Source organism: Pristis pectinata, chromosome 10 (genome assembly GCF_009764475.1).
Source record: "Pristis pectinata isolate sPriPec2 chromosome 10, sPriPec2.1.pri, whole genome shotgun sequence".
Classification (NCBI taxonomy): domain Eukaryota; kingdom Metazoa; phylum Chordata; class Chondrichthyes; order Rhinopristiformes; family Pristidae; genus Pristis; species Pristis pectinata.
This window is the reverse complement of record NC_067414.1, coordinates 45,744,479-45,770,769: the sequence shown is the minus strand read 5'-3', so window position 1 is coordinate 45,770,769 and position 26,291 is coordinate 45,744,479. Positions and strand designations below refer to the sequence as shown.

At 39.2% G+C, this 26,291-nt stretch overlaps 1 protein-coding gene across 9 annotated transcripts in view; it reads left to right on the top strand.

Moving 5' to 3' along the window:
* Nucleotides 1–25,934, top strand: part of fam184ab (family with sequence similarity 184 member Ab) — a 105,206-nt gene extending 79,272 nt beyond the window's left edge. For 2 of the 9 annotated variants that reach the window (XM_052025472.1, XM_052025474.1), the window contains 6 exons: nt 3,955–4,139; nt 6,774–6,920; nt 11,300–11,417; nt 18,779–18,883; nt 19,050–19,255; nt 25,296–25,934. In XM_052025472.1, coding sequence (XP_051881432.1) covers nt 3,955–4,139; nt 6,774–6,920; nt 11,300–11,417; nt 18,779–18,883; nt 19,050–19,255; nt 25,296–25,383 — 849 coding nt within the window. In that variant the 3' untranslated portion in view covers nt 25,384–25,934. Of the gene's footprint in view, nt 1–3,954; nt 4,140–6,773; nt 6,921–11,299; nt 11,418–18,778; nt 18,884–19,049; nt 19,256–20,194; nt 21,084–25,295 lie in introns of those variants that run through there. The other 7 variants (XM_052025479.1, XM_052025480.1, XM_052025473.1 and 4 more) reach the window with 6 other exon arrangements.
* The last annotated feature ends 357 nt before the right edge of the window (nt 25,935–26,291 follow it).

Genomic DNA, 26,291 nt, shown 5'->3' with positions numbered 1-26,291 from the left:
GCTCTCCAATCCAGGCAACATCCTGGTAAATCTCCTCTGCACCCTCTCTGAAGCTTCCACATCCTTCCTATAATGAGGCGACCAGAACTGAACACAATACTCCCAAGTATGGTCTAACCAGAGTTCTATAGAGATGCAACATTACCTCGCGGGTCTTGAACTCAATACCTCTACTAATGAAGGCCAACACACCATGCGCCTTCTTAACAACCCTATTGACCTGCGCGGCAACCTTGAGGGATCTATGGACCCCAAGATCCTTCTGTTCCTCCACACTGCTAAGAGTCCTGCCATTAACCTTGTATTCTGCCTTCAAATTCGATCTTCCAAAGTGTATCACTTCACACTTTTCCAGGTTGAACTCCACCTGCCACTTCTCAGCCCAGGTCTGCATCCTATCAATGTCTTGTTGTAATCTACAGCAACCGTCTACACTGTCCACAACACCACCAAACTTCATGTCATCAGCAAACTTGCTAACCCACCCTTCCACACCCTCATCCAAGTCATTTATAAAAATCAAAAAGAGCATGGACCCCAGACCAGATCCCTGTGGAACACCACTGGTCGCCGACTTCCAGGCAGAATACGCTCCATCTACCACCACTCTGTCTTCTATGGGTGAGCCAATTCTGAATCCACACAGCCAAGTTTCCCTGGATCCCATGCCTCCTGACTTTCTGAATGAGCCTACCATGAGGAACCTTTTAAAACACCGTACTAAAATCCATGTACACCACATCCACTGCTCTACCTCATCAATATGCTTTGTCACATCCTCAAAGAATTCAATCAGGCTCGTGAGGCACGACCTACCCCTCACAAAGCCATGCTGACTGTCCCTAATCAGCCTATGCTTCTCCAAATGCCCATAAATCCTGCTTCTAAGAATCTTCTCCAGTAATTTGCCCACCACTGAAGTAAGACTCACTGGTCTGTAATTCCCAGGGTTATCCCTACTTCCTTTCTTAAACAAAGGAACAACATTTGCCACTCTCCAAGCATCTGGCACTGCTCCTGTGGCCAGTGATGATATAAAGATCATTGCCAAAGACGCAGCAATCTCTTCCCTTGCTTCCTGTAATAACCTTGGATATATCCCGTACGGCCCCGGTGACTTATCTATCCTAATGTTTTTCAAAAGTTCCAGCACATCCTCTTTCCCCAAGTCGACATGCCCTAGCATATCAGCCTATTGTACGCCATCCTCACAAACGTCAAGGTCTCTCTCACTGGTGAATACTGAAGCAAAGTATTCATTAAGGTTCTCCCCTAACTCTTCCGACTCCAGGCACGTTTCCTCTCTTATCCCTGATCGGTCCTACTCTCATTCTAATCATCCTCCTATTCTTCACATAGGTGTAGAACACCTTGCGGTTTTCCTTGATCCTACTCGCCAAGTCCTTCTCATGCCCCCTTCCAACTATCCTGAGTCCATTCTTAAGCTCCCTGTTGGCTACCTTGTAACTCTCCAGAGCCCTGTCTGCACCATGCTTTCTAAGCCTTGGTTAAGTTTCTTTCTTCTTCTTGACAAGATATTCTACATCACTTGTCAACCACAGTTCCTTCACTCTGCCATCCTTACCCTGCCTCAATGGGACAAACCTATCCAGAACCCCATGCAAGTACTCCATAAACAATCTTCACATTTCTGCTGTGCACTTCCCCAAAAACATCTATTCCCATTTATGTTCCCAAATTCCTGCCTAATAGCATCATAATTCCCCCTCCCCCAATTAAGTACTTTCCTATATCGTCTGCTCCTATCCCTCTCCAAGGCTATGCTAAAGGTCAAGGAGTTATGGTTACTATCTCCAAAATGCTCTCCCACCGAAAGATCTGAAACCTGATTAGGCTCATTACCTTGTACCAGGTCCAGAATGGCCTCTCCTCTAGTCGGCCTGTCCATATACTGTCAGGAATCCTTCCTGGACACACCTAACAAATTCTACAGTAAGGAGGTGCCAATCAATACTAGGGAAGTTGAAATCACCCATGACAACAACCCGGTTATTTTTGCATCTCTCCAAAATCTGCCTCCCAATCTGCTCCTCAGTGTCTCTGCTGCTATTCGGGGCTCTGTAGAATACTCCCAATAGAGTGATTGCTCCCTTCCTGTTTCTGAGTTCCACCCACACTGACTCAGTAGATGATCCCTCCAGGACGTCCTCCCTCTCTACAGATGTGACAGAGTGCCTGATCAGCAAAGCCCCCCCCCCCCCCCCCACCTCTTTTACCTCCTTCCCTGTCCCTTTTGAAACATCTTAAACCCTGGAATATCCAGCAGCCATTCCTGCCCTTGTGACAGCCAAGTCTCTGTAATGGCCACCACGTCACAGTCCCATATACTTACCCATGTTCTTACGTTCATCACCCTTGTTCCTGATGCTTCTCGCATTAAAGTAGACACACTTCAACCCATCCAACTGACTGCAGTTTTGCCCTTTCAACTGCCTATCCTTCCTCAGTCTTTCTACACACTGCATGTACTTGTACACTAAATGCACCAACTTCTGACCTATCACTCTGGTTCCCACCCCCCTGCCAAACTAGTTTAAACCCTCCCCAACAGTTCTAGCAAACCTGCCCGCAAGAATATTGGTTCCCCTCCATTTCAGGTGTAACCCATCCCTTTTCTACAGGCTGTATCTTCCCCAGAAGAGGTCCCAATGATCAACAAATCTGAAACCCTGCCCCCTGCACCAACTCCTCAGCCATGCATTCATCTGCCAAATCAACCTATTCTTACCCTCACTGGTCTGTGGCACAGGCAGCAATCCAGAGATTACTAACCTTGAGGTTCTGCTTTTCAGCTTCCTACCTAGCTCCCTATATTCCCTCTTCAGGACCTCATCTCTTTTCCTAGCTATGTCATTGGTACCAATATGTACCACAACCTCTGGCTGTTCGCCCTCGCCCTTCAGAATGCTGTGGACCCGATCCGAGATGCCACTGACCCTGGCACACGGGAGGCAACATACATCCGGGAGCCTCTTTCACGTCCACAGAATCTCCTGTCTGTCCCCCTTACTAAGGAATCCCCTATCACTACAGCTCTCCTCTTCTTCCCCCCCCCCCCTTCTCTTCTGCACCACACAACTAGCCTCAGTGCCAGAGACCTGGTCATTGCAGCTTTCCCTTGGTCGGTCATTTCCCCCCCGACAGTATCCAAAGCAGTATATCTGTTATTGAGGGGAACGGCCCCTGGGGTGCTCTGCACTACCTGCCTATTCTCCATCCTTCTCCTAACAGTCACCCAGCTACCTGCCTCCTGCAGCTTAGGAGTAACTGTCTCCCTGTAGCTCCTATCTATGAAATCCTTGTTATCCCATAGGAGCTGAAGGTCATCCAGCTACATTCTTGAGCCAAAGCCTCAATCCCCCACTCTAACACCGGCCCACTCCAGCAGTGGCTGCTCACAAAATGGCCAGTTTGCTTATACCTACCTTCCTTTTATTTCCTGCTGTTAATCAGCCAATCAGTTTAAGATTTGATTAATTTCTAAATTACCCTATCTCTGTCCTTTTCTATATCAAAGAATGTTTTATGTATGGGAAACTTAGGTCCTTTGTACACGCCTTTGCAAACAAATGTCTTTCTTTCTTTCTTTAACTCTTGAATCCTTGTGACAATTGAGTTACGATGAGATGGATCGTTATATTTGGGAAGGTCCTGTTAAATAAGTTGGTGAATGAGTTGAAAGAAAATTAAATAGGTTTTCATAACTGCTGCACATTATTCTTGTGAGTTTCTTTTTGTGAAGGAATTGAAAATTAGAGCATTTTGCTCCTTTTGGGCTTATTGGAATCTCTCAAATTAATGTGCAACCTGAGATTATGCAAGACGAGCTGTGTGGTTTCTATGGTTGAGGCTCCAAGTGGGAGCACATTTCATTAAATTGCTTCTTTTACTGGTATTTGAATACCAATTTATGAGATTCTTTTAACAATATAGAAGAAGGAGCTACTGAGCAGAATATCTGATTTGCAAGAAGAAGTACGGCACCGTGAGCACCATATAAAGGAAATGGACGAGGAGAACCGATCTATGCATGAAAACTTAAGCACCTTGACCAAAGAGCTTGAGTATAAAGGGAATGAAGTTCTAAAAATACGAAGTGAAGTCAACCAGAAAATTAGGTAAACAGAGTAATGCTTGAAAAGAAAGTAGGTTGCATATTTTAACCCTTTCAATGCAGGTCAGTTCAGTATTGGTTCACGTTAGAATGGGGAAATCTTGTTTTTGAACATTCTTCACAATTTGACAATTGCATCATGTTCAACACATGATAAAGATTTTAAATTGGGAAAGTGAATGAAATTTGATCTATATTTGCTGAAGAGGTGTATTACAGTTGCATTTGGAAAGAACTCTTCTTCCTCTTTATTGTGGGGTTGTTCAATTCTTGATTCCTTCCTTTTCTGTGTGGCTAGTTGAACTGCTGCATCACAGCTCAAACGACCTATGTTCAGTCTTGGCTTCTCGTTGTATATGTGTGTGGAGTTTTCCCTTTCTCCCTGTGGATTTCCCCTGGATGCTCTGATTTCCTCCCCCATTCAAAGATGTGAGAGTTAATATTCAAAGATGTTAAGTGACCACTGTAAATTGCTCATGAGGTGCAGTTGTGTGGTAGAATCTGCTGGGAGTTGATGGAAATGGGGAGTATAGGTGACAGGTAAAATTAGTGGGGGAATTGGATTGCTCTGAACCAACATAGGGTCCATGGGCTGAAATGACCTCTATATATGTGATAACGAAATATGGATCAGAATTTCAGAACAGTGATTATTTGAAGTTTGTTCCTTTTCGATTTCACTTGCAGTATTATCTATTTATCATGTCAATCAAATGAAAATTAATAGATATTTGATGCAAAATGTTACAAAAAGGCATATTTACCATGAAAAAAATCAGTGAAAAGAAAATAGGACTATAATGAATTCTATTCCCTCTTGAAAGTTTGAAAAAGACGAGATACATCTCCATGGGTGATGCTCCATCTTAAATATATTCCTGGGAGTCCATTATTTATGTGTGATGTGTGAGCCTTGATAGTAAATATTGGCAAGATTTTTGACTTCAAGAGGCATCACAGCAAATTACATCCTATGCCATAATAGAGAGTATTGATGCAAAAGGTGATAAAGTGATATGCAACTTTGAAATTATGCCAGAAGCTATAAACCTCTGGAAATGTAGTATCGAGTGACAATGATCAAAACAGCCATAAGGAGAGTATAAGCACATTGATGAAATGGATAAGCAGATGAAGGTTAATGGAGCAGAAAGTGAATTGTTACATTTTAGTAGGGAAAATCAAAAAAGACAATGCAATTCAAATTTTATATAAATTGTGTGGGAACAAAAAGAAACTTGGGAGTGTTTGTATAAAAAATTTTCAAAGATGGCAGGGACAAGTTGAGAAGAATTCAGCTAACTGCCAAAAAAGTGGCTACATTCGGGAATAAAAATTATACAGCAAGTTGTTGTAATGTGAAATAAAATGCCGGAAATTGTGTTGTAAGCAGCTTCAATTATAATTTTCAATAGACAAGTGTTTTATAGGGCCACACAGAAAGAACAGGGCAGAGAAGATACTATTAGACAATAAGTCTTTCAAAGAACTGGAGAAAGTATAATGAGCTCTGCTATATCATTGTACGCTCCTATACTCCCCTCCTGCTTTCCAAAGCAACCGCCTCCAGCAAAGGTATATTAGGACAAACAAGAGCAGGCACTTCCATAGAATTAATTTTTTTCCCCTTCCTAACCCTTACATTTCTGAGAACAATTGTACCACACTATAAATGCTTCAGCTGAGGTGAATTAAATGAAAACAAACAGGGCATTAAAATCAAGTTTTATTTGCCTGATTAAAATAACCTGGAATTGGTGGAGGAAGCTTAAAAAAAAAGAGAAAGCCAAAAATTAAGTGGATAAATAGAAAATTATAAAGGCATTAGGCATTGAAGGCTTCCAAAGAAGCAAGAGAGGATTGCAAAAACTTCACTAAAGTGAGCAGAGTTTGAGTGTCTTTATACCCTTGATATCTACTAAAAAGGCACTTTTTTTTTTGATTTTTCATTATTTTTATTTTTACCTGTTTCCTGAGATTGGGTGGAGATGAGGGGTGTGCTTGTCATATGAGCAGACTGGGTATGTTCTCCATTGAGTTTAGAAAGAAAGGAAAATGATCTCATTCAAAAGTACAGAATTTGTATAGGGCTTGATGGGGTAAATGAAGGGATATGTTTCCCCAGGCTGGGGTGTTAGAACCAGTGGTCACTGTCTCAAAATAAGAAGTTGGTCTTTCAGGACTGAATTAATAAATTGTTTGAATTTGCTACCCAAGAGGGCTGTAGAAGCCCAATCACTGAGTATATTCAAGACTGAGCTATATTTTTGGAAACTAAAGGAATGGATGAATATGAGGTTAGTGCAGGAAAATGGGTTGAGGTAAAAGATCAGCCATGATCTTATTGAATGGCATAGGAGGCCCTAGGTCTTCGTTGCCCAACTCCTACTTCTACCTTCCTATAAGACCACAAACCTAGTGCTGGAAGGTGGGATTAGGCTGGAGAATTCTTTTATGACCATAAAGGTCTAAATGACTTCTTTCTGTGTCATAAATTTTCTCAGCTTGAAATGGGTTAATATAAATTTAATATTTTATGATTTGGGGAAAGAGTAATAATTAAAATAATGGGATTTAGCTGTGTAAATTAGTGGTTGTTAAGAAGGGAGTTAGCTTTGCTTTGTCTCTTTTTAAACAGGATTTATGAACAGGAGATGATAAAGAAACAGGAGAAGAAGATAAATGAAATGACTGCAGCCCATATTCGAGAAACACAGTGCATGCTAGCAGACTTCAACAAGGCTCAGGAATTCCTGAAAGATAAAATTTCTACTCTGGAAATCTTGTATGTTATGTAGCACTTCAAAATAATGACTATGAGAACTGAAGCAAATAGCTGTAGTGTCAGTACCAGAAAAGATACTGATTAATTTCTATTTCACTACTTGAGAACATGTGACTCGATATGAAGATAGGAGTAGAAGTAGACCTTTAAACTCTTCGAACCTGTTGGAGCATGGTTACACTGCAGTGTAACTCAGCTAATTTTGGTGAACCAGAGCTGCATCCCATCCAAAATCAGTGTGTCCTTTCTGAAGTACAGTGCCCAGAAATAAACAGAAGTAAATAGCATCTAACTGGAACAACATACTTCTGTAACTTCTATCCCTTAGTATTGCAGCTCTCTTCAGATAACATCCACCATTCCATTAGCCTTATACTACTTTTACATATACATTAGCTTTTAATGCTTTCTGCATGTGCCTCCCCTCCCAACCTCAATTCTTATCTACTGTTACCATCTGCTTATTTAGAAAATGTTTTCATCAATTTTTCTAGGCCTAGAGAGAATAATCAAACATTTTTAACCCCATTAAAACATCTCCCCATCTACTTAATTTACTGCCTCTTCTCCCATTTAGATTATTTACCATACGACTTAATTTAGTATCATTGGAAAAAAAACTGAACTTATCATCCTGTATTCCTCCTTCTGGTGTGAATCCCTGTCCTCCACTGCTCTGTGCTCTTGTGCTGGGAGCCTGACATGAATCTCTGGCCTCCGCTGACACTAACCCCGCAAAGAATCACCCCATAGCGACTTTGTCTGTTGGCTGGGGTTGGGTGGGCTTGCCGAAATGTGCAGCCACTCGCAGCTGAGATGCAGGGTTGTGGCTGCACCCTTGCTGGAATGGAGACATTCATTGGCCATTCCTGGGGGCTGGCAGTAGCTACTCAATGTGTTCACCTCACCCCAGCCCAGAGATTAAGATAACAAGGTCAAACGCTGAGTTTGTTACCAAAGAGAAATCTGTGGGCTAGTGTGGGCTTTTCATGCAATCGAAAAGAGAGGGAGGCAGCAGCTTCTGTCACATCCAGTGGGAGTATCCAGGCAGTCTGTCAACATATGGAGCAGGTGCTGCCAGTCCCCATCAATGACCTACACAGATTGCACTGGCAGGGTGTAGTCCTGAACCCCACATCTCAGAACTTAGTGGCCACGTTGTTCACACTGACCCACTCAACAGCAGCTCTCCCAGGCATTCTTCCTAGGCTAGGAACCTGGAAAGATTGGAACTGCATCTTCAGCTCATTGAGTCCAACTACCAATTTTTACACTAGTCCTATGCTAACTCATCTTATTCCCATCAATTCAACCCAGATTCTACCACTCACCTATACACGGAGTGATTTACAGTGGCTAATTAACCTGTAAACCTGGATATTTTTGCGATGTGGAAGGAAACCAAAGTGCTCAGGGGAAATCCACAAGGTCACAGGGAGAACCTGCAACCTCCACACAGCTAACACTGGAAGTCAGGATTGAACTCCGGTTACTGAAACTGTGCTGCTGCAATTCTATATAAAGAGCCTCTTATTCCTGTCTATCTTATTTTGGTGCCCCTTTGATTCCAATCAGGGTATTAATGGCACAGTTCTTCCTAAGTAAAGTCTGCAACCCAATCAATGCTAATATTCCCCACTATCCTAAACTAACTAGTTCCGCTAGTTAGACAATCTTGCTAGCCAAGTACCAAGCTAGAGTCGAGCAGTGAGGCCTGGAGTTGTGACCATGTCTTAATTGAACAAATTAGGTGATATGGGCAGGCCAGATTGAGCCCCATCCATGAAACTCCTCTGGAAACTTTCAACAGATGGGAAAGCCCTGCTCTTTTAATGTCCCTGACGTAGACACTGTTAAAACAATTAAAAAATGTAAAATACTTAAAAAACCCTTTATTAAGTAATTAAACACATTAAAACAAACACAAAAAATGAAAGAGATGTTACACTTCTATCCTCTTTCTTCATTCAAGAATGAACTCATAGATCCTATGCGAGGTCTAATTCAGTGCAGTACTTGAGAGCAGAATCCCCACTGTAAATGCTGGTAAATCTCAGTAAGCTCCCACTGCATCTTTGGACTCCATTCAAGCTAGAAATTGTTGGCAGAACTTGGCTAGCACAATAGGGCTTCTGCATTTGCATGAGTCCTGAATTTCCTGGTACCCTTGCGTGTAAAATCCTAGCTGATATTCATACTTGTGCTTTATTTACCCCATTAGGTATGACTTGGCTCTCTCCTTCTCAGTCATTCTTTGTGTGACACTGAGTCATTATGATTGGAATCATCCCATGTTTAGTCACTGCATCTGCACAAAGCTGACTTTTCCAGATAGTAGGCAGAAAAGAAATCAGTCTCGCTCCACTTGTCTAAGTAGTGACACTTACTGAAAAGTGAAATTTGCTGTTAGGTGAGCATCTGGCTTTTTTTCACACCCACCCACAACTTGCACATACTTAAAAAAGCTGTCAAAATACCCAGGCTCATATTTGAGATATAGCCACTTGGCATGGTTTCAAGTCTTTCTGGCCCCTCTGGAATCATGCTTGGGCATGTATATCATCTTCTGGAAAGGCCTAGCTTGTGGATAATTATTCTAATTTCAGCTTTACTCAGCAGCAGGGTGCCAAAGTGGCATTAGATTTGAATGTGGGTTTCTGCTGCATCTTTGTGTAAATTAGCAATTGAATTTGCTGTCTTATTAAAATGGTGAATGAGGGAAAACCTTTATCACAAATTTGAGAGAATTTATATGTAAGCAGTAGATGTTTTAGACTGTTAATGTAACATGACACAATTTGATCTTGTTTGTATTATTGTGATGTAGTCTTGCTTGCCTGATTTGCAACAGATGGGTAAATGATAAAAATTATTTAGTGATTTGCCTACCAACACCATGCTCTCATCCTGCCGTATTCTATTTTAATCTGGTCTTCCAGGCAGGCAGAAAGAACCTCAACGCAATCCACTTTAAATATGTCGATTGAGGTGTGATGACATTATTGGGGTGCATTTGCTATTTTAACTAGTAATCCAACAAAGGAAATTGCTATACGTTTCTCTGGCCAAGCAGAAAAGTAGTGACTCCCCCTTCGCGCCCCCCTCCCCCCAACCAAAGGAATGATTAGGCTTCCCAAGCATCCCCCTCAGATTGTGATCCCTTCTTGAGACTGTAATGCCATTCTGAAATTTCCCATCATACATTTAATATGCTTGTTGGTACTGTTGCTTTACCTCAAAGCCACCCTGCTATTTTCTGATATTCCATTTCCACCTTCAAGTTGCTTTACACTTCCAGCTATTCAGACTGCCAGCTGATCAGAGCAGTGGCAATTAGGCAAGGAGCTCCATCAAGATCAGGGAGGTTTTTTGCCCATCTTGATTTCTGATTATTTCAGAAATGAAATCTGCATAGGCAAAGCGCTCTATAGAGTGTTGTTAATGGAGGATAGAAAAGATGTTGATACAGAAAAAAACCACCACAAATACTTCAACACTTAATCAAAAAAAACCCCTCTGTTTGAAAACAATCTTGACCCTGAATTTCAACCCCTTTTCTCCTCGTTGAACTGCCATATTGGTTTTGCACCCTTTCTGCTTTGGATGAAGATTTCAGTTGTACATTATTTACAAGAAGACAATATTAACAATATACTTGCAGTTTTTGAGATATTCCCTTGCTGCAATTCAGAATAATGGGAAAAAATGAGCAGTTATGTAAATAGAGAATTTCAATTGAACTCGTTGATCCTATTTTGTAATTGTTATGAATTATCATTCATAATGTCTTCACTTTGAAAGACCTAGGCTCCTGGTCCCTCTAATGCTAATCCATGTCTGTGACCAAAGTGTTTAGTAACACCCACTGGTGTACATTTGCACTCAAGTGTTCTTCTTCTCAGTGCTCATGATCATAAATAATCTTATTTCTACAAACCAGAATCATCAGAAGAAATTTCAAAGGTGAAAGAATGGAATGCAAAGCTAAACATGAGTTAGAAATGAGACGAGAAGAAAAAAGGGGGAAATATTTATTTTTATAAAGCACCCTGTAAAATACAGGTGGTGAGATACTTGTTGCTTTCTTCGATTTTGTAATGAAGTTTATAACTACTGAGACCTTTTGGTGTCATTGTGCATGTAAAGACTGACTTTCTTTTGATCCATAAGCCACCATTAAAAAAAAACTTGCCTTAAATCTTGTTTTGAAAGGTTCAAGGCAAATGTGTATTTGTTTTCAATATTTTTATTAATTTATTAATGATGAATGATGATGAATTCTGATTTTCCTGTTCATGCAAGGCATAAAATTTGGATCTGGCAAATTCCAGACCACATGAGTACTTATTCTTAGTGTATAATATATTGTATTATTCCAGATTGGAAGAGGCTGATGAAAAATACAACAGCAGGGAATCAAGAGCAGAAGATCTACAGCTGATCAGTGAGTTAAAGGAAATGATTACAGAACGGGATCAGCTCATGAAAAAACTAGTGGTATGTAATCATTAGCTTTAAATAGAAGATATTACTTTCATCCAAAGATGACAAGCGACTATTAAACAGCTCAATATGCTTCATGGATTGTGGATAGGTCCCTTTTGGAAAAAAATCATGGCTGTAATTACCAGTTGTGCTGAAAGAATTGTGCCAAATTCTTTACTTCTATTTTACCTTTGGCAGCATGAATTGAACTTTCAGAGTTTAAAATAGTTAGCCAATTGGTGCCTTTAAATTGAATATATTTCCAATAAAGTATCAGGAAAACCAAAATGATTTTCATTGACCCATGCTATAATTTCTGCTACTTAGTCACTAATTCTATCTAATTATTTGGCTGCTATTAATGGTGAACTCCAGCTGCCCTCAAAAATCAATCAATCACAAAGATCTGCTTATTAATGCTTAATTTAAGTTCTAGCACGAATACTTGTGTGGACACAAGATGCATAACAGAGCTGAGGTAAGAATATCGGCCTTGACGGAAAGGCAGAATTCAACAACACTGCCATCTAGGATTGTTGAAGGTCAATCATCTCAGCTCCCAGGTTTTGGCCATTCTTCAGCTGCTTCATCATTAAAAGAAGCAAGGGAAGAATTAACTGAGATTCTGACCCTCCTTTTGCAACCCTCTTTGGCTATTGGTATGATGTTGGAGAACTGGAAAACTGCTAATGTGGTATCACTGTTTAAAAAGAAAGAAGGGAATAGACAGGCCAATCAGTCTAACATTAGTGATAAGCAAATTATTGGAAAATAATCAATCAGTGTCTCAGATAGTACTCTTCCTTTGACCTTGATTAATCAAGGACAGAAACCATGGATTTGATGAAGCAAGGTAATGTCTGATTAACAATTGACCTTCCCTATTACACCCTCAAACATATCAATGAAGGAAACACATTTAATGCATTCTCCTGGATTTGAACAAGGCATTTGGCAAAGTACCAGAAAAAAACAAGAGCAGAATTATAGAATGGTTACAATGTAGAATGAGGTCATTCGGCCTGTCAAGTCCACACCAGCTCTACGTAAGAGCATCCAGTTAGTCCAACCTCCCTGCCATTTTCCCATAGCTCTGCAAATTCTTTCATTTCAGATACTTATCTATCTTCTCTTTGAATGCTATAATTGAATTTCCAGTTCATTCCAGACCCCGACCACTTACTACATTAAAAAAAAGTTTTTCCTTATGACAGTTTTGGTTCTCTTGCCAATCACCTTCATTCTGTGTCCACTGACTCTAAAATACATGGTAAATAGTAAGATGCTGAATAGTGTAGTGGAACAAAGAGACCTTTGATTGTATGTTCATAGATCTTTTTAGGAAGTAGTAGAGATATAGTAGGTGATTTGAAATAAGAAGTCATACAGGATGCTTGCCTTTATTGCCCAAGACATAAGACTATACAACAGGTAGGTTATGTTGGAATACTCACCAGGCTACAAGAACAGGAGTTGGTCATTCAGCTCCACGTTGCCTATTGTCCTGACTGATCTTTTATCTCAGCACCACATTCTTGCTTTAACTCCCATAAATCAATTCATCTCTGACTTAAACATGCTCGGTGATGCTTAAATTAGGCATCATTAGCTTAATTAGTTCAGCACAACATTGTGGGCTGAAGGGCCTCTTCCTGTGCTGCACTGTTCTATGTCCTATTTTCAGGTGAATGAACCTCCATAGTCCCCTTGGTTGTGAATTCCAAAGATGCATTACCCCTAACTGAAGAAATTTCTTCTAATTGCAGTTCTGAATGGCTCAGCCCTGCTTCTAAACAACCATACAAGAGGAAACATCAACTCCACATACATCCTGTCAAGCCCTGTATGAATTTTGTATGTTTTGATGACATCATCTGTCATTTTTTGTAAATTCCTGAGATTATAGTCAAATCTACCTTATTTCTCCTCATAAAATAAGCAAGCCATCAATCTGATGAACCTTCTGACGGAAAATGTCTTACTGCAATTACGTAGGCACCTGATGAGACAGTATCAAGGATATTGTCCTCAGCTTGTCTCCTTTCTGTATCTAAGGAAGGATATGTTCTATATATGTTATATGATAAACTTGAGACAGAAGGATCTTCTTTGCAATGTACAGTCTCACCAGGCAACCTGTATAATTCAAACTCAAATCCCTTTGTAATGAAGACCTTCCTAATTGCTTGTTGTATCTACACATTACTTTCAATGATTCATGTACAAAGACATCCAGATCCCTCTGTACATGAACACCATTTAAAAATACTATGCATTTCTATTTATTCTGCCAATTTAGATAATATCACAATTTTCCACGTTAGGTTCCATCTGCCATTTCCTTCCCCATTCACCCAGCTTATTCAATATCCTCTGAACCCTCTCTCCATCCCCACAATCCATACAACCACTCAGTTTGTTATTATCAGAAAAGTTAGATATGTTACACTGATGCCCACATCCAAATCATTGATAAAGTTTGTGAAATCTGGGTCCTCAGGAGGAGATATAGGATGTGTCAGAAGCCTTAAAGATAGATAAATCCCAGAGCCGCAGATTCATGGGAGGTAAGGCAGCAGAATACTAGGACTCTGACATAGATTTTTAAATCTTCGCTGGCCATAGGTAAGGTGACTGGGGACAGCAAACGTGGGACCTTTATTCAAGAAGGGCAACACAGACAAGCCAGGTAATTACAAGCCCTTGAGTCTAACATCACTGGTAGGGTAGTTATTGGGAAAAAAAATTGAGGGACAGCATTAATCTGCACATAGAAAGGCAGGGACTAAGCAAAGATAGATTAATGTGCCTTTGGAAGATCTTGTCTGACCCATTTGATTGAATCAAAGAAGTAAGAAAATGTATTGACGATGGCAATGTGGTTCATATAGTTTACTTCGACTTCCATAAGGCCTTTGATAAGGTCTTACATGGGAGATTAATCCAGGGCAAGTTGGATCTAAAAGTGGCTTGGTACTAAGTGGCAGAGGGTGATGACATCTTAATCTATTTATCAAATATTGTATTCTCTTTCATAAGTCTATATTGACTAAGCCCAATTCTATTATTATGTTCTAAATGCCACTTCTTTAATAATAAATTCCAATACTTTTCTTATTACTAATGCCAGGCCAACTGGTATGTAGTTCCCAATTTTCTCCTTCCTCCTTTTGTTAATTTGTGGGATTATATTTGCAACCATACAGTCTGTGCTAACCTTCCTAGAATCTTTAGATTTTGGAAAATAATAACCAGTGCATCCACTGCTACCACCAGTGCTACCTCCTTCAAAACACTAGGAAACAGATCATTTGGTACAGAGGATTTATCCTCTTTCAGTCCTATTCATTTCACAAACATTAGCTTTTTTGCACATTGCTAATTTCTTTGGGCTCCCTATTAATGCTAGAACTTTAGTTTTCCACTCCTCAGGGGGTTTTTATGCCTTCTTCCATAAGGACAGACACAAAATAGTTGTTTAATTTCTGTGTCATTTTCTTATTCCCAAAAATAGCTTCTCCTGTCTCAATCTTTATCTTTAGGTAATCTTTTCTTTTACATATCCATTTAAGAAGGCTGTTTATATGTTTTTTTTTCCTCTACTCATGTCTTCTGTTTTTTCTTTCCTTATCAGTGCCTTGATCCTCCTAGGATGAATTCTGAAATTTTCTGAATCCTCAGGCTTACTACTCTTTGGCAACATTATGTGCCATTCCTTTTTATCTAATATTATCTTTGACTTTTCTTGATAGCTAGGACTGAACCACTTTTCCTGATTTTTTTTTTCTGTTTTAAAGTTTACTTGCAAAATGTGTATTAAATCTTTAAATTTTACATTGCTTGTTTAGAGTCATACCATAATACCATAGGTATTGGGGAAGGATTAGGCTATTTAGCCTGTCGGTTTTGCTCCACCACTGAATCATGGCTGATCTTTCTTTCCTTCTCTCAACCTCATTCTCCCACCTTCTTCCCATAACCCTTAACCCCCTTACCAATAACGAACCTATCAATCTCTGCCTTAAGTACACCCAATGACTTGGCCTCCACAGCTGTCTGTGGCAACGAGTTCCACAGATTCATCACCCTCTGGTTGAAGAAATTCCTCCTCACTTCAGTTCTAAGGGGATGTCCCTTTATTCTGAGGCTGTGCCTCGGATCCTATACTCTCCTACTAATGGAAATATCCTCTCCATGTCCACTCTATCCAGGCCTTTCAATGTTCGGTAGGTTTCAATGAAATCCCCCCTCATCCTTCTGAACTCCAGCGAGTATAGGCCCAGAGCCATCAAACACTCCTCATACGGTAAGCCTTTCATTCCCGGGATCATTCTTGTGAACCTCCTCTGGACCCTCTCCAGGGCCAGCACATCTTTCCTTAGATACAGAGCCCAAAATTCCTTTCAATATTCCAAGTGCAGTCTGACCAATTCCATATAAAGATTCAGCAGTACATCCTTGCTTTCATATTCTAGTCCTCTTGAAATGTATGCTAACTTTGCATTTGCCTTCCTTACTACCAATTTAACCTTCAAGTTAACCTTAAAGGAATCCTGAACTAGGACTCCCAAATCCCTTTGCATCTTCGATTTCTGAATTCTTTCCCCATTTAGAAAATAGTCTACACCTTTATTCTTCCTACCAAAGTGCATTACCCCACACTTCCTTATGCTATACTTGCCCATTCACCCAGCTGCCACTTCTTTGCCCACTCTTCTAACCTGTCCAAGTCCTTCTGCAGACTCCATGCCCTCACGACACTACCTGCCCTCCACTTACCTTGGTATCGTCTGCAAACTTGGCCACAATGCCATCAGCTCCTTCATCCAGATTATTAACATAAATATCATGGACCCAACACCGACCCTTGTGGAACTCCACTTGTCACTGGCAGCCATCCTGTAAAGGACCCCTTTATCCCCACTCTCTGTCTTCTGCCAGTCAACCAATCTTCTATCCATGCTAGTAATTTGCCTCTAACATCATAGCTCTTAAATTGCTTCGCAGCCTCGTGTGCAGCGCCTTATCAAAGGCCTTCTGAAAATCCAAGTCAATAACATCCACCGACTCTCCTTTGCCTAACCTGCTTGTTATATCCTCAAAGAATTTTAACAGATTTCTCAGGCAATATCTCCCCTTAACGAAACCGTGCTGACTTTGCCCCATTTTATCATGTACTTCCAAGTGCTCTGATATTTTCTCCTTAATAATGGACTCTATAATCCTACCAACCACTGAGGTCAGGCTAACCGGCCTATAATTTCCTTTCTTTTGCCTCTCTCCATTCTTAAACAGAGGTGTTGTATTTGTGATTTTCCAGTCCTCTGGGACCCTCTCTGAATCCAGTGATTCTTGAAAGATCACTACTAAAGCCTCCACAATCTCTTCAACTACCTCTTTCAGAACTCTCAGGTGCAGTCCACCTGGTCCAGGGGATTTATCCACCTTCATGTCTTTCAGCTTCCCCAGCACCTTCTCCTTAGTAATGGTCACTACATTCACCTTTGTCCCCGACTCCCTTGAATTTCCGACATGTTACTGGTGCCTTCCACTGTGAAGACTGATGCAAGGTACCTATTCAGTTCCTCTGCCATATCTTTGTTCCCCATTACTACTCCAGTGTCATTTATCAGCAGTTCAATGTCCACTTTTGGCTCTCTCTTACCCTTTATGTGTCTAACAAAAAACTTTTGCAATCTTTGTTTATATTATTTGCTAGTTTACCCTCATATTTCATCTCCTCCCCCTCCACCCCCACCCCCCAACTGCTTTTTTAGTTGTCATCTTTTGGTTTTTAAAGGCTTCTCAATCCTCTGGCTTCCCACTAATCCTCACCGTATTGTATGCTCTCTCTTTTTTTCTTTTAATGTGTCCTTGACTTCCCTTATCAGCCATCTTCTGTGCTTCACTGTCTTCCCTGCTAGGGTCCCCTTCCAATCAACTCTGGCCAACTCCTCCCTTGTATCTCTGTAGTTACGTTTACTCAAGTATAATACTGTTACATCTGATTTGAGCTTTTCCCTCTGAAACTGCAGGGTGAATTCTGTCATATTATGGCCATTAGCCTCGAAAGGGTTCCTTCACTTGAGCTCCCTAATCATGTCTGCCTCATTACACAACACCAAATCCAGAATTGCTTGTTCCCTAATGGATGCTACCACAAGATGCTCTAAAAAGCCATCTTGTAGACATTCCATGAATTCCTTTCCTTGGGGTCCACTACCAACCTGATTTTACCAATCTACCCCTGCATATTGAAGACCCCATGATTACTGTAACATTGCCTTTCTTACATGCCTTTTCTTTCTCCTAGTGTATTTTGTACCCCACATCCTGACCACTACTTGGAGGCCTGTACACAACTCCCATCAGGGTCTTTTTACCTTTGTGGTTCCTCGACTCTACTCACAAGAATACTACATATCATTTATATCATTTCTTGCTATCGATTTAATTCCATTTTTTACCAACAGGTCTACCCCTCCTCCTCTGCCCACCTGCCTTTCTTTGATAGGATGCATACCCTTGGATGTTTAGCTCCCACCTATGATCTTCTTTCAGCCATGTCTCCATGATGCCCACAACATCGTATCCACCAATTTTGATCTGTTCTATAAATTCATTTATCTTTTAATGTAGTTTGCCAATCTACCATAGCCAATGTGCCTCCTGCCTTGTAGTTTGCTTTATACAGATTGAAATCTCTAGTTTCAGATTAAACTAAAGAACTTTAACTCTTTATATATCCTATTGTGATCACTGCTCCCTTAAAGTTCTTAAACTACCAATCAAGTAACCTGTTCTGTCATGCTAATCTACAAAACCATTTCTTGTATACTCATGAATTCATCGCTGCTCTATTACTGCTCATTTGATTTGCCCTGTTCCTATATAGCTTCAGGTCCCCTATGATTGCCCTTGTTAGAAGTAGAACAGGACAGTGGAACCTGCAATGAATGATTTCTGACTCCTCAAAGTTTCTATCATGTAGAAGACATAAATACATGAAGAATGGAATATTCTTCCTTGGTTGGGTGCAGCCATAAAAATCAAGATCATCTTCACCATCAGGACACATTTTGCTTGATTAGCATCCCAGCCACAGCATAATGCACAGAATCCCCTCACTGGCAACTGAAAACTCTGGGATTCCTTCCCTAAACCTATCAATTTATTTGTCTCTCAGTGCCAGCAAAGCTTTCAACTTAATTTAACTCATCGTTGTCTTGGGATCTATTTTTGTCTAAAGATGCTCTGGGAAATACCTTAGGACATTTTACCACATTGGTAAAATGAAAGTTATTAAAATCAATGACAGTTACTAAAATGTAATTATAGAAAGGATTTTAATTTTTGATATTCAATTTGAACAGGATGACAAGAAATTTTACCAACTGGAACTGGTGAACAGAGAAACGAATTTCAACAAGGTGTTTAATGCCAGCCCTACAGTAGGAGTGATCAATCCCTTAGCCAAGGTCTGCAACATCGGAGTGTGTTTTTAATCTCCTCAGTGGTTATCTGTAGTACTCTGGCTATTTAAAATCATCTGTTCTTACAGCATAGATACTTAAACCAATTAGCAAAGAACTTTCTTTGGAAGTAACAGATTTTGACTCTTAATTTCTCTTGTTTTCATTACAGCAGAAAAAAAAGAATGATAAAATTGCCAGTCGTTTTGTTAGTGCCCCAAACCTAAGTGCTGTGGAATCTGCAGGAGTGGGAAATGGGCAACATCAGCACAATCGTTTGGAGCCTATTCCGAATTCTCCTGTTCATGATATTGGGTTCAATAGCAACAAGCCTCTACCCCAGCCAGTACCTCCAAAAGAGGTAAAACGATTTCTGAGGTGAGCATCCACCTCAATACAACCTTTGATGTGATGGTGCCAACTGCCCATGAACCCAAACCATAATTTTAGGAATTGACTTTCAAGTGCATTAGGGAATGCCTTTAGATTAATGGGTTATTTATTGCAAACATTTTTTTTGCAATTAAAGCATCAGTTTCTCTGATTTGTTATAAATGCTTCAGTTAGAAATTAACTTAATGACTGCCTTCTATTACTTATGCAAGCTTCATTGACATCATTACTTCAGTGGCCTAATTATTACCAAATTTAATTTTAAATTAATTTGTGATTAGCAATAATTACAAAAGTTCTGATCAATATCAGTGAAACTGTTTATGCTGGTGTTTTTGTCTTTATTGTTGAGCCTCTGTTAATTATCCTCACTGCATTAAAAGCAAGCCAGTTAGGATTTCATTTTGAATATGCATCAGGTTATATGGATATAATTATATTGATATGGATCACCTTAAATTGAATCATAGCTAATGTTTAATTTATTGATTTGATTTATATAATAAAAAATATTGTAAAACCAATGTAACTGCACAGCTATTCTTGATGGAGCCTCTGCAGATATAAATTGCACAGAATCTGCTGAGAGTTTTGGTACCTACACATTGTTACCATTGACTGTTAGGTGCATTTTATGTGTGGCAAGGTTAATTCACAGTATCAAACTGAGAAAGAGTATTTTTTGGAGTAAAATACAGAGAATGCTGAAAATCTGAAACAAAATCAGAAATAGCTGTAAATAATAAGCAGATCAGATAGCATCTTGAAAATAAGGTTAACATTTCAGACCAATGAAAGTTAAAAGATCATCAGTTTGAAATATTATCTCTATAACTCTTGCTCTGAATGCTGCCTAAGCTGGAGAGTATTTCCATCATTTCTACTTCATTTCCTTGAGAAGAAGCCCATTGTTCTTTCTTCCAGCTGAAAAGATGGCTACTGGAAAAAAAAGGCACATCATAGATCTGTGTTAATGGCTGTTTCCTGTCAGAAAACAGTTGCTGCATGATGTCAGAAGAAGGGAGAAAGTAACACTAGAAAACAAGATCTGTTATAAAGAGGTTCCTGAATAACCTTTCAAATATTCAAACTACAGAATTTCTTAATAACTAGTGAATCAGATTCTTAGAGATCTCCTTTTTCATGTTAAATGTAATGTGTGGCAATTTTAATTGGTCATTTGGGTTAAATCTAGGGAAATGTTATGAGTGTAAAATATATTGTAAGAAATAAGCAGTTGAACATTTCATAATGAATATATTATCTATGAGGTTTCCTTACATTTTAAAAATGAATGATGTTTTACATTTATGAGTATGTTTAGCCCAATAGCTTATATTTGTCACTAAAGCAACAGTTTCCATAACTATATTTCTGTCACTTCCAGATTAATATCAGAAAATCAAAATCAATTGATTACTTTATAATCTGGACAAATTAAAAAGGTACATCAGAGATTAGATTGCTGCAATTTATTGTAAATAATTTGTAAGAGCAAGAATAATCCAGATAAATTATTTACGATTGTACAGAATCTATGATACCAGTTTTCTAAGATTTGCATATAATACTATGTTTAAAGGGAATTGTGCAGCTTTAAGCATGTATGCAAGTGCTTTAACTTGGAATATTTGCAGCTATATAATTATTCTTTGCTATCCATTATGTTTGTGGATTTGTTTCTGTTTCAAGTTGTTATTTCTGATTATCTGGGCCAAAGCTGCAGTGGCTTTACCATATTTCTACCTTGCTTTGTTTGGTAGCTTGTACAATGTAAAGCATGTGCTTTTTAAACTATACATTTTCATTTTAATAAATTAATTTTGCAGATGGGCTGTTGTTTTATTTCTATATATATATATATGCCTGCAGCATGTTAACCAAAGCCCTTTGGTGTCACTAAGTATTATTTATAACCTTTTATGTTATGAAGCTGTTTTTCATTTTGTCTCTTGATTTTTTTGTGTTAAATATTTACATTTCTATATCTAAAAATTAATGTTCAGTTGAGTAGAACAGTTTTAATTCTATATTTTATTAATTTGTAATTTGCAGGGCTTTTTTTTCTATATTATCTTCCAGAACAAAGCTATTCTGCCCAGCAAATCTATATTGACATTACTCTTGCATGTGAACAGAAATATTAATCACATGGTCTATTCCATTCACTTATCCCTCTAACCCATTCCCTGTTAATATATCCTCTTGGAGTGAATCTCACTGGAAAAGTACTGCAATGCATGCCATTATTAATGTGCAATTTGACCAGCATGTACATGGGATTAAAAGATGTACCTGGAGTAGTGAATTTTAGAATCTGCTGGCTGAATTGCACTGCTCTGCTATTTGCTTCATTCAAATGCCCTCTCACCCTTAACTTCCTCTTATCTGCCCATTAATTGCCCATTAAATTAATTGAAGAGTGAAGAAATTTCTTAATTCAGAGGGTAGTAAATCATTATCCAAGAGGGCTGTGAAACCTGGATCACTCAAATATATAGATTTTTGGATATTAAGAAAATCAAGAGATAAGGAACTGGTGCAGGAAAGTGATGCTGAGATAAAAGAACAGCCACGGTCTTACTGAATGGTGAAGAACTCCCAAGGGTCCAAATGGGTTCCTTCTGCTTCCATTTCTTTTGTTCCTATGGAAACCTTTCTCTGCTACATTGGTTTTAAGGTTCACTTTGATAATTTAAAACAATGAATAGATCAGTTATGTAAAATTAATTGGTGTAATTTTCTGACAGGAACATCTTAATTTATAAACTGTGCTGTCTCAATTCTTATTGTTGGGAGATCATTGGGCTGGCATTCATGGTTGGATACAATTGAGCATTCTTGCAGCTAGAATAGAGATCACCATGATATCTCTGGGTTGGATTCAAATACTAATCCAGCAGCTAAACAAATCTAAAGTGGTTTGTTCAAGGGCAATACATGTTTGGAAGGCTACAACATTAATTTGATTTGTTTATAGGCATTACTTCCTTTATCATCAACCAACTTTCAAGCACATTTTCATCATATTATCATCCACAGCATTAGTTTCTCTTTATGTACTAAGAATAGTTCTACAGCATCTGCTCAAAAAGATAGAGCTTCAGTTTGAGAGACTTTCATAAATTCTTCACCAATCTTCCACAGGTAATTGAGCAAGTCCTAGGAGTTCCTATGCCAGCAAATACTTTCCAGAAATTTTTTTTTGCATGACATGGTGGTCTTTTTCACCAAATTTCCATCTGCAGCCTATTTGATAGTCTACAAAGAATCGTCATTAATATCATGGTATCTTGCTCCATGATTTGATTACTTCATATAGGTCTCAAACTCCTGGACAATGTTATCTCTTCCCATCACCTAAAACAAACATTGGCCCAAGATCTGGGTTAGGTGGGTGGATATCAACACGTGCTTATCTCTGACCCACTTAAATTTGCAGAGTCAGGGTAATTTTACGTGACAAAAATGTGTTTCATGGACTACGGGTGTATTTAATGCACTCCACCATGTCCGTGCTGATGTTTTTGCCCAAGTACACTAATCCCATTTGCTACATTAGGTCTGTATCCTTTTATGTCTTGCCTGTTCAAGTACCTGTCTAAACGTCTCTTGGAACAGTACAGCACAGGAACAAGCCTTTCAGCCCACAATGTCTGTGCCGACATTGATGCCAATTTAACTAATCCCATCCACCTGCATTCTCTGCCTGTTCATGTGCCTGTCCAAGTGCCTCTTAAATGCTACTGTTGTATCTGCTTCCACACCTCCCCTGGCAGCACATTCCAGGCACCTACCACTCTCTGTGTATACTAAAAAAACAAAGTTGCCTCACAAATCTCCTTTCACCTCTCCCCACTCTAGCATAGGACCTCTAGTATTAAAATTTCCACTGCAGGGAAAAGAATCTGATTATCTACCCCATCTATGCTATATACTTCTACCAGGTCACCACACAGCTTCTGAAGCTCCAGAGAAAACAATCCAAATTTGTCCAACCTCTCTTTACAGTTAATCCTAATCCAGGCAATATCAAGGTGAACCTCTTCTGCACCCTCTCCAAAGCCTCCACATGCTTCCTTTAATGTGGTGATCAGAACTGCACACAAAATACTCCAAATGCACCCTAACCATAGTTTTGTATGGCTGCAACGTAACTTCCCAACTTTTACACTCAATGCCCCAACTGATAAATGCCTCCTAAATATAGCAATTGTATCTAATTCTATTTCCTTCAATGTCAGTGAGTTCCAAATGTCAACCACTTGTGTAAAATAAACTTTCCCTTCAAGTACCCTTTTAAACTCCTTCCTCTGATCTTAAACCCATGCCCTCTTGTTTTTGATACCCCCACCATGGAAAAAAAAGTCTGATTATCTACCCTATCTCTGCCTCTTATAGTGTTATAAAGTTCTATCAAGACAAGACAAGATATCTTTATTAGTCACATGTACATCGAAACACACAGTGAAATGCATCTTTTGCGTAAAGTGTTCTGGGGGCAGCTCGCAAGTGTTGCCAACATAGCATGCCCACAACTTCCTAACCCGTATGTCTTTGAAATGTGGGAGGAAACCGGATCACACGGAGGAAATCCATGCAGTCATGGGGAGAACTTACAAACTCCTTACAGACAGTGGCCGGAATTGAACCTGGGTCTCTGGCGCTTCAATAGCATTATGCTAACCGCTACACTACCATGCCTGCCCTTGGGAATAGTAAAAGGGAAAAATAACTGTTGGGATTTGTCTATAGGCCACCAAATAATAACATTACAGTGGCACAGGCAATAAACCAAGAAATAGATGTAGCAGAGGATGTGGAAAGTCTACAGAGTGATGTAGATAGGTTAAGTAAGTGGGCAAGGGTCTGGCAGATGGAATACAATGTTGGTAAATGCGAGGTCATCCACTTTGGAAGGAAAAATAGAAGATCTGATTATTATTTAAATAGTGAAAGATTGCAGCATGCTGTTGTGCAGAGGGACTCGGGAGTGCAGGTGCATGAATCGCAAAAGGTTGGTTTGCTGCAACTGTACAGGGTACTGGTGAGGCTGCAGCTACTGCATGCAGTTCTGGTCTCCTTACTTGAGGAAAGATATATTGGCTTTGGAGGCAGTGCAGAGGAGGTTCACCAAGTTGATTCTGGAGATGATGGGGGTTGGCCTATGAAGAGAGATTGTTCTGGGGAAAACAAACCCAGCCTATCCAATCTCTCTCCATTACTAAATCCCTCAATCCAGGCAACATCCTGGTGAATCCCCTCTGCACTCTCTCCAGCACAACTACATCCTTCCCATTGTATAGTCACCAGAAGTGCACACAATATTCCAAATGCAGTCTGACCAGTGTTTTAAGATACAACATAACATCCCAACTTTTGTAATCTATGCCCCAACCTAAGAAGGCAAGCATGCCATATGCCTTCTTCACTATCTTATTACCACTTTCAGGGAACTATGGGCTTGAATCCTAAGGTCCTTCTATTCATCAACATTCCTTAGCACCTTACTATTTACTGTTTATGTCCTACCCCAATTTGACTTCCGACGATGCATCACTTCGTACTTGTTAGAAAATTAAACTTGAATTACAAGTTTCTTACACTGCTTTTACCTGATAGGTTGAACGAATATTCAGTGGTGTACTTTGGAGCTTTTATTTTTCTAACAGGATCTGCTCTTGCCTTTCATATTTAACTTTTTCTAACATTTTCATCACTTGTTGTAATTGATCTCAACGTTACTTTGTTCCGTCTTAGAAACACAATTCAGAATCTTGTTTACAAACCTTCTCTTTCAGAATCCATGAGGAACATATCATCAAAGAACCAACATAATAATACAAAATTCTTGAAAGGACATTGTTCCATTGTGAAATCATTTCAGGCCCAATTTGTTAGTGGGAACTGAACTTCTTTTAAGACACTGCATCAATGGAGGTGATTAATGTAATCGTATGTCTTTTGAACTTTTAATATCACTGCTCATGCTTATAAAAAATGGTTTCTCTATCTCTCACTGTAGCCCTTCACACATGGAAACCACAACAGACACAGAGCCTTCATCAGATCCACAGCATGAAGAATGGTTTGCAAGATATTTTACTTTCTAAAAGTAGCCAAACTCCTATGGATCTGAAACACATTGTTCTGCAGTAGGAGCATGATGCTACAAAAACCCATTTGAATATAGTTATTGTCATAAAGCATTCTGAAAAATAACGAGCATTTTAAGGAGTAAGGAGTTTTGTTTATTGCCTGGGTTGTTTGAATTGCCATCCAGGATTTTAGAAATATGTAATGTTACCAGTAGCACAAGATTTTTTATTTTTACCAATTTAAAATAAAGTTTCTACTCCCTACTCCTTGCAATGCTCCCAAGTTGTGAGACAGAACAAATATTGTTCTTCCATGTCTACCACAAAACTTTCCGCTGATAGATTGCCTCATGTGACATTCCCTATAATTATTCCTTGCCAACTTGGGATAAAGAAAGGCCCAGGTTCTGCTTGATATCTCATCAAGTTACTCATATAATTTCATGTATAAATATGCAATATATTGGAATATAATGTAGATGTGAAATATGATTTGTATTTTACCTCAGGACGTCTCACTGTTTTGAAGTTTATATTGATTGCTAAATAAACTTTTGTTCCTGTAACATGAGCTTTTTTTGTTTTGTTCAGGACTATGTTTAATTGAAGGATCCATTTATGAGTTAGCCAATAGCACTGCTTGGCATTAGGATTTTATGCACTATTTGCTTATTCAAGTTCTCTGGAACAGATATAGTAATGCACTACTCAGTTTCACAATATTGTGTAAATATAGAATTAAAGAAATTTAAATGCTATATTGTCAGAAGTGGGTAAGTGATCAGTTGGGATCCTTGCAGGCTGAATAAAGAACATAAAAATAAATGCATGTTGTTTCCTTTTCATGTACTTTAAAATACAGCATGTGACTTTAGTTTGTGTTAGATCCCGGAAGCAATAGTCTATAAGGCATGTTGATTACC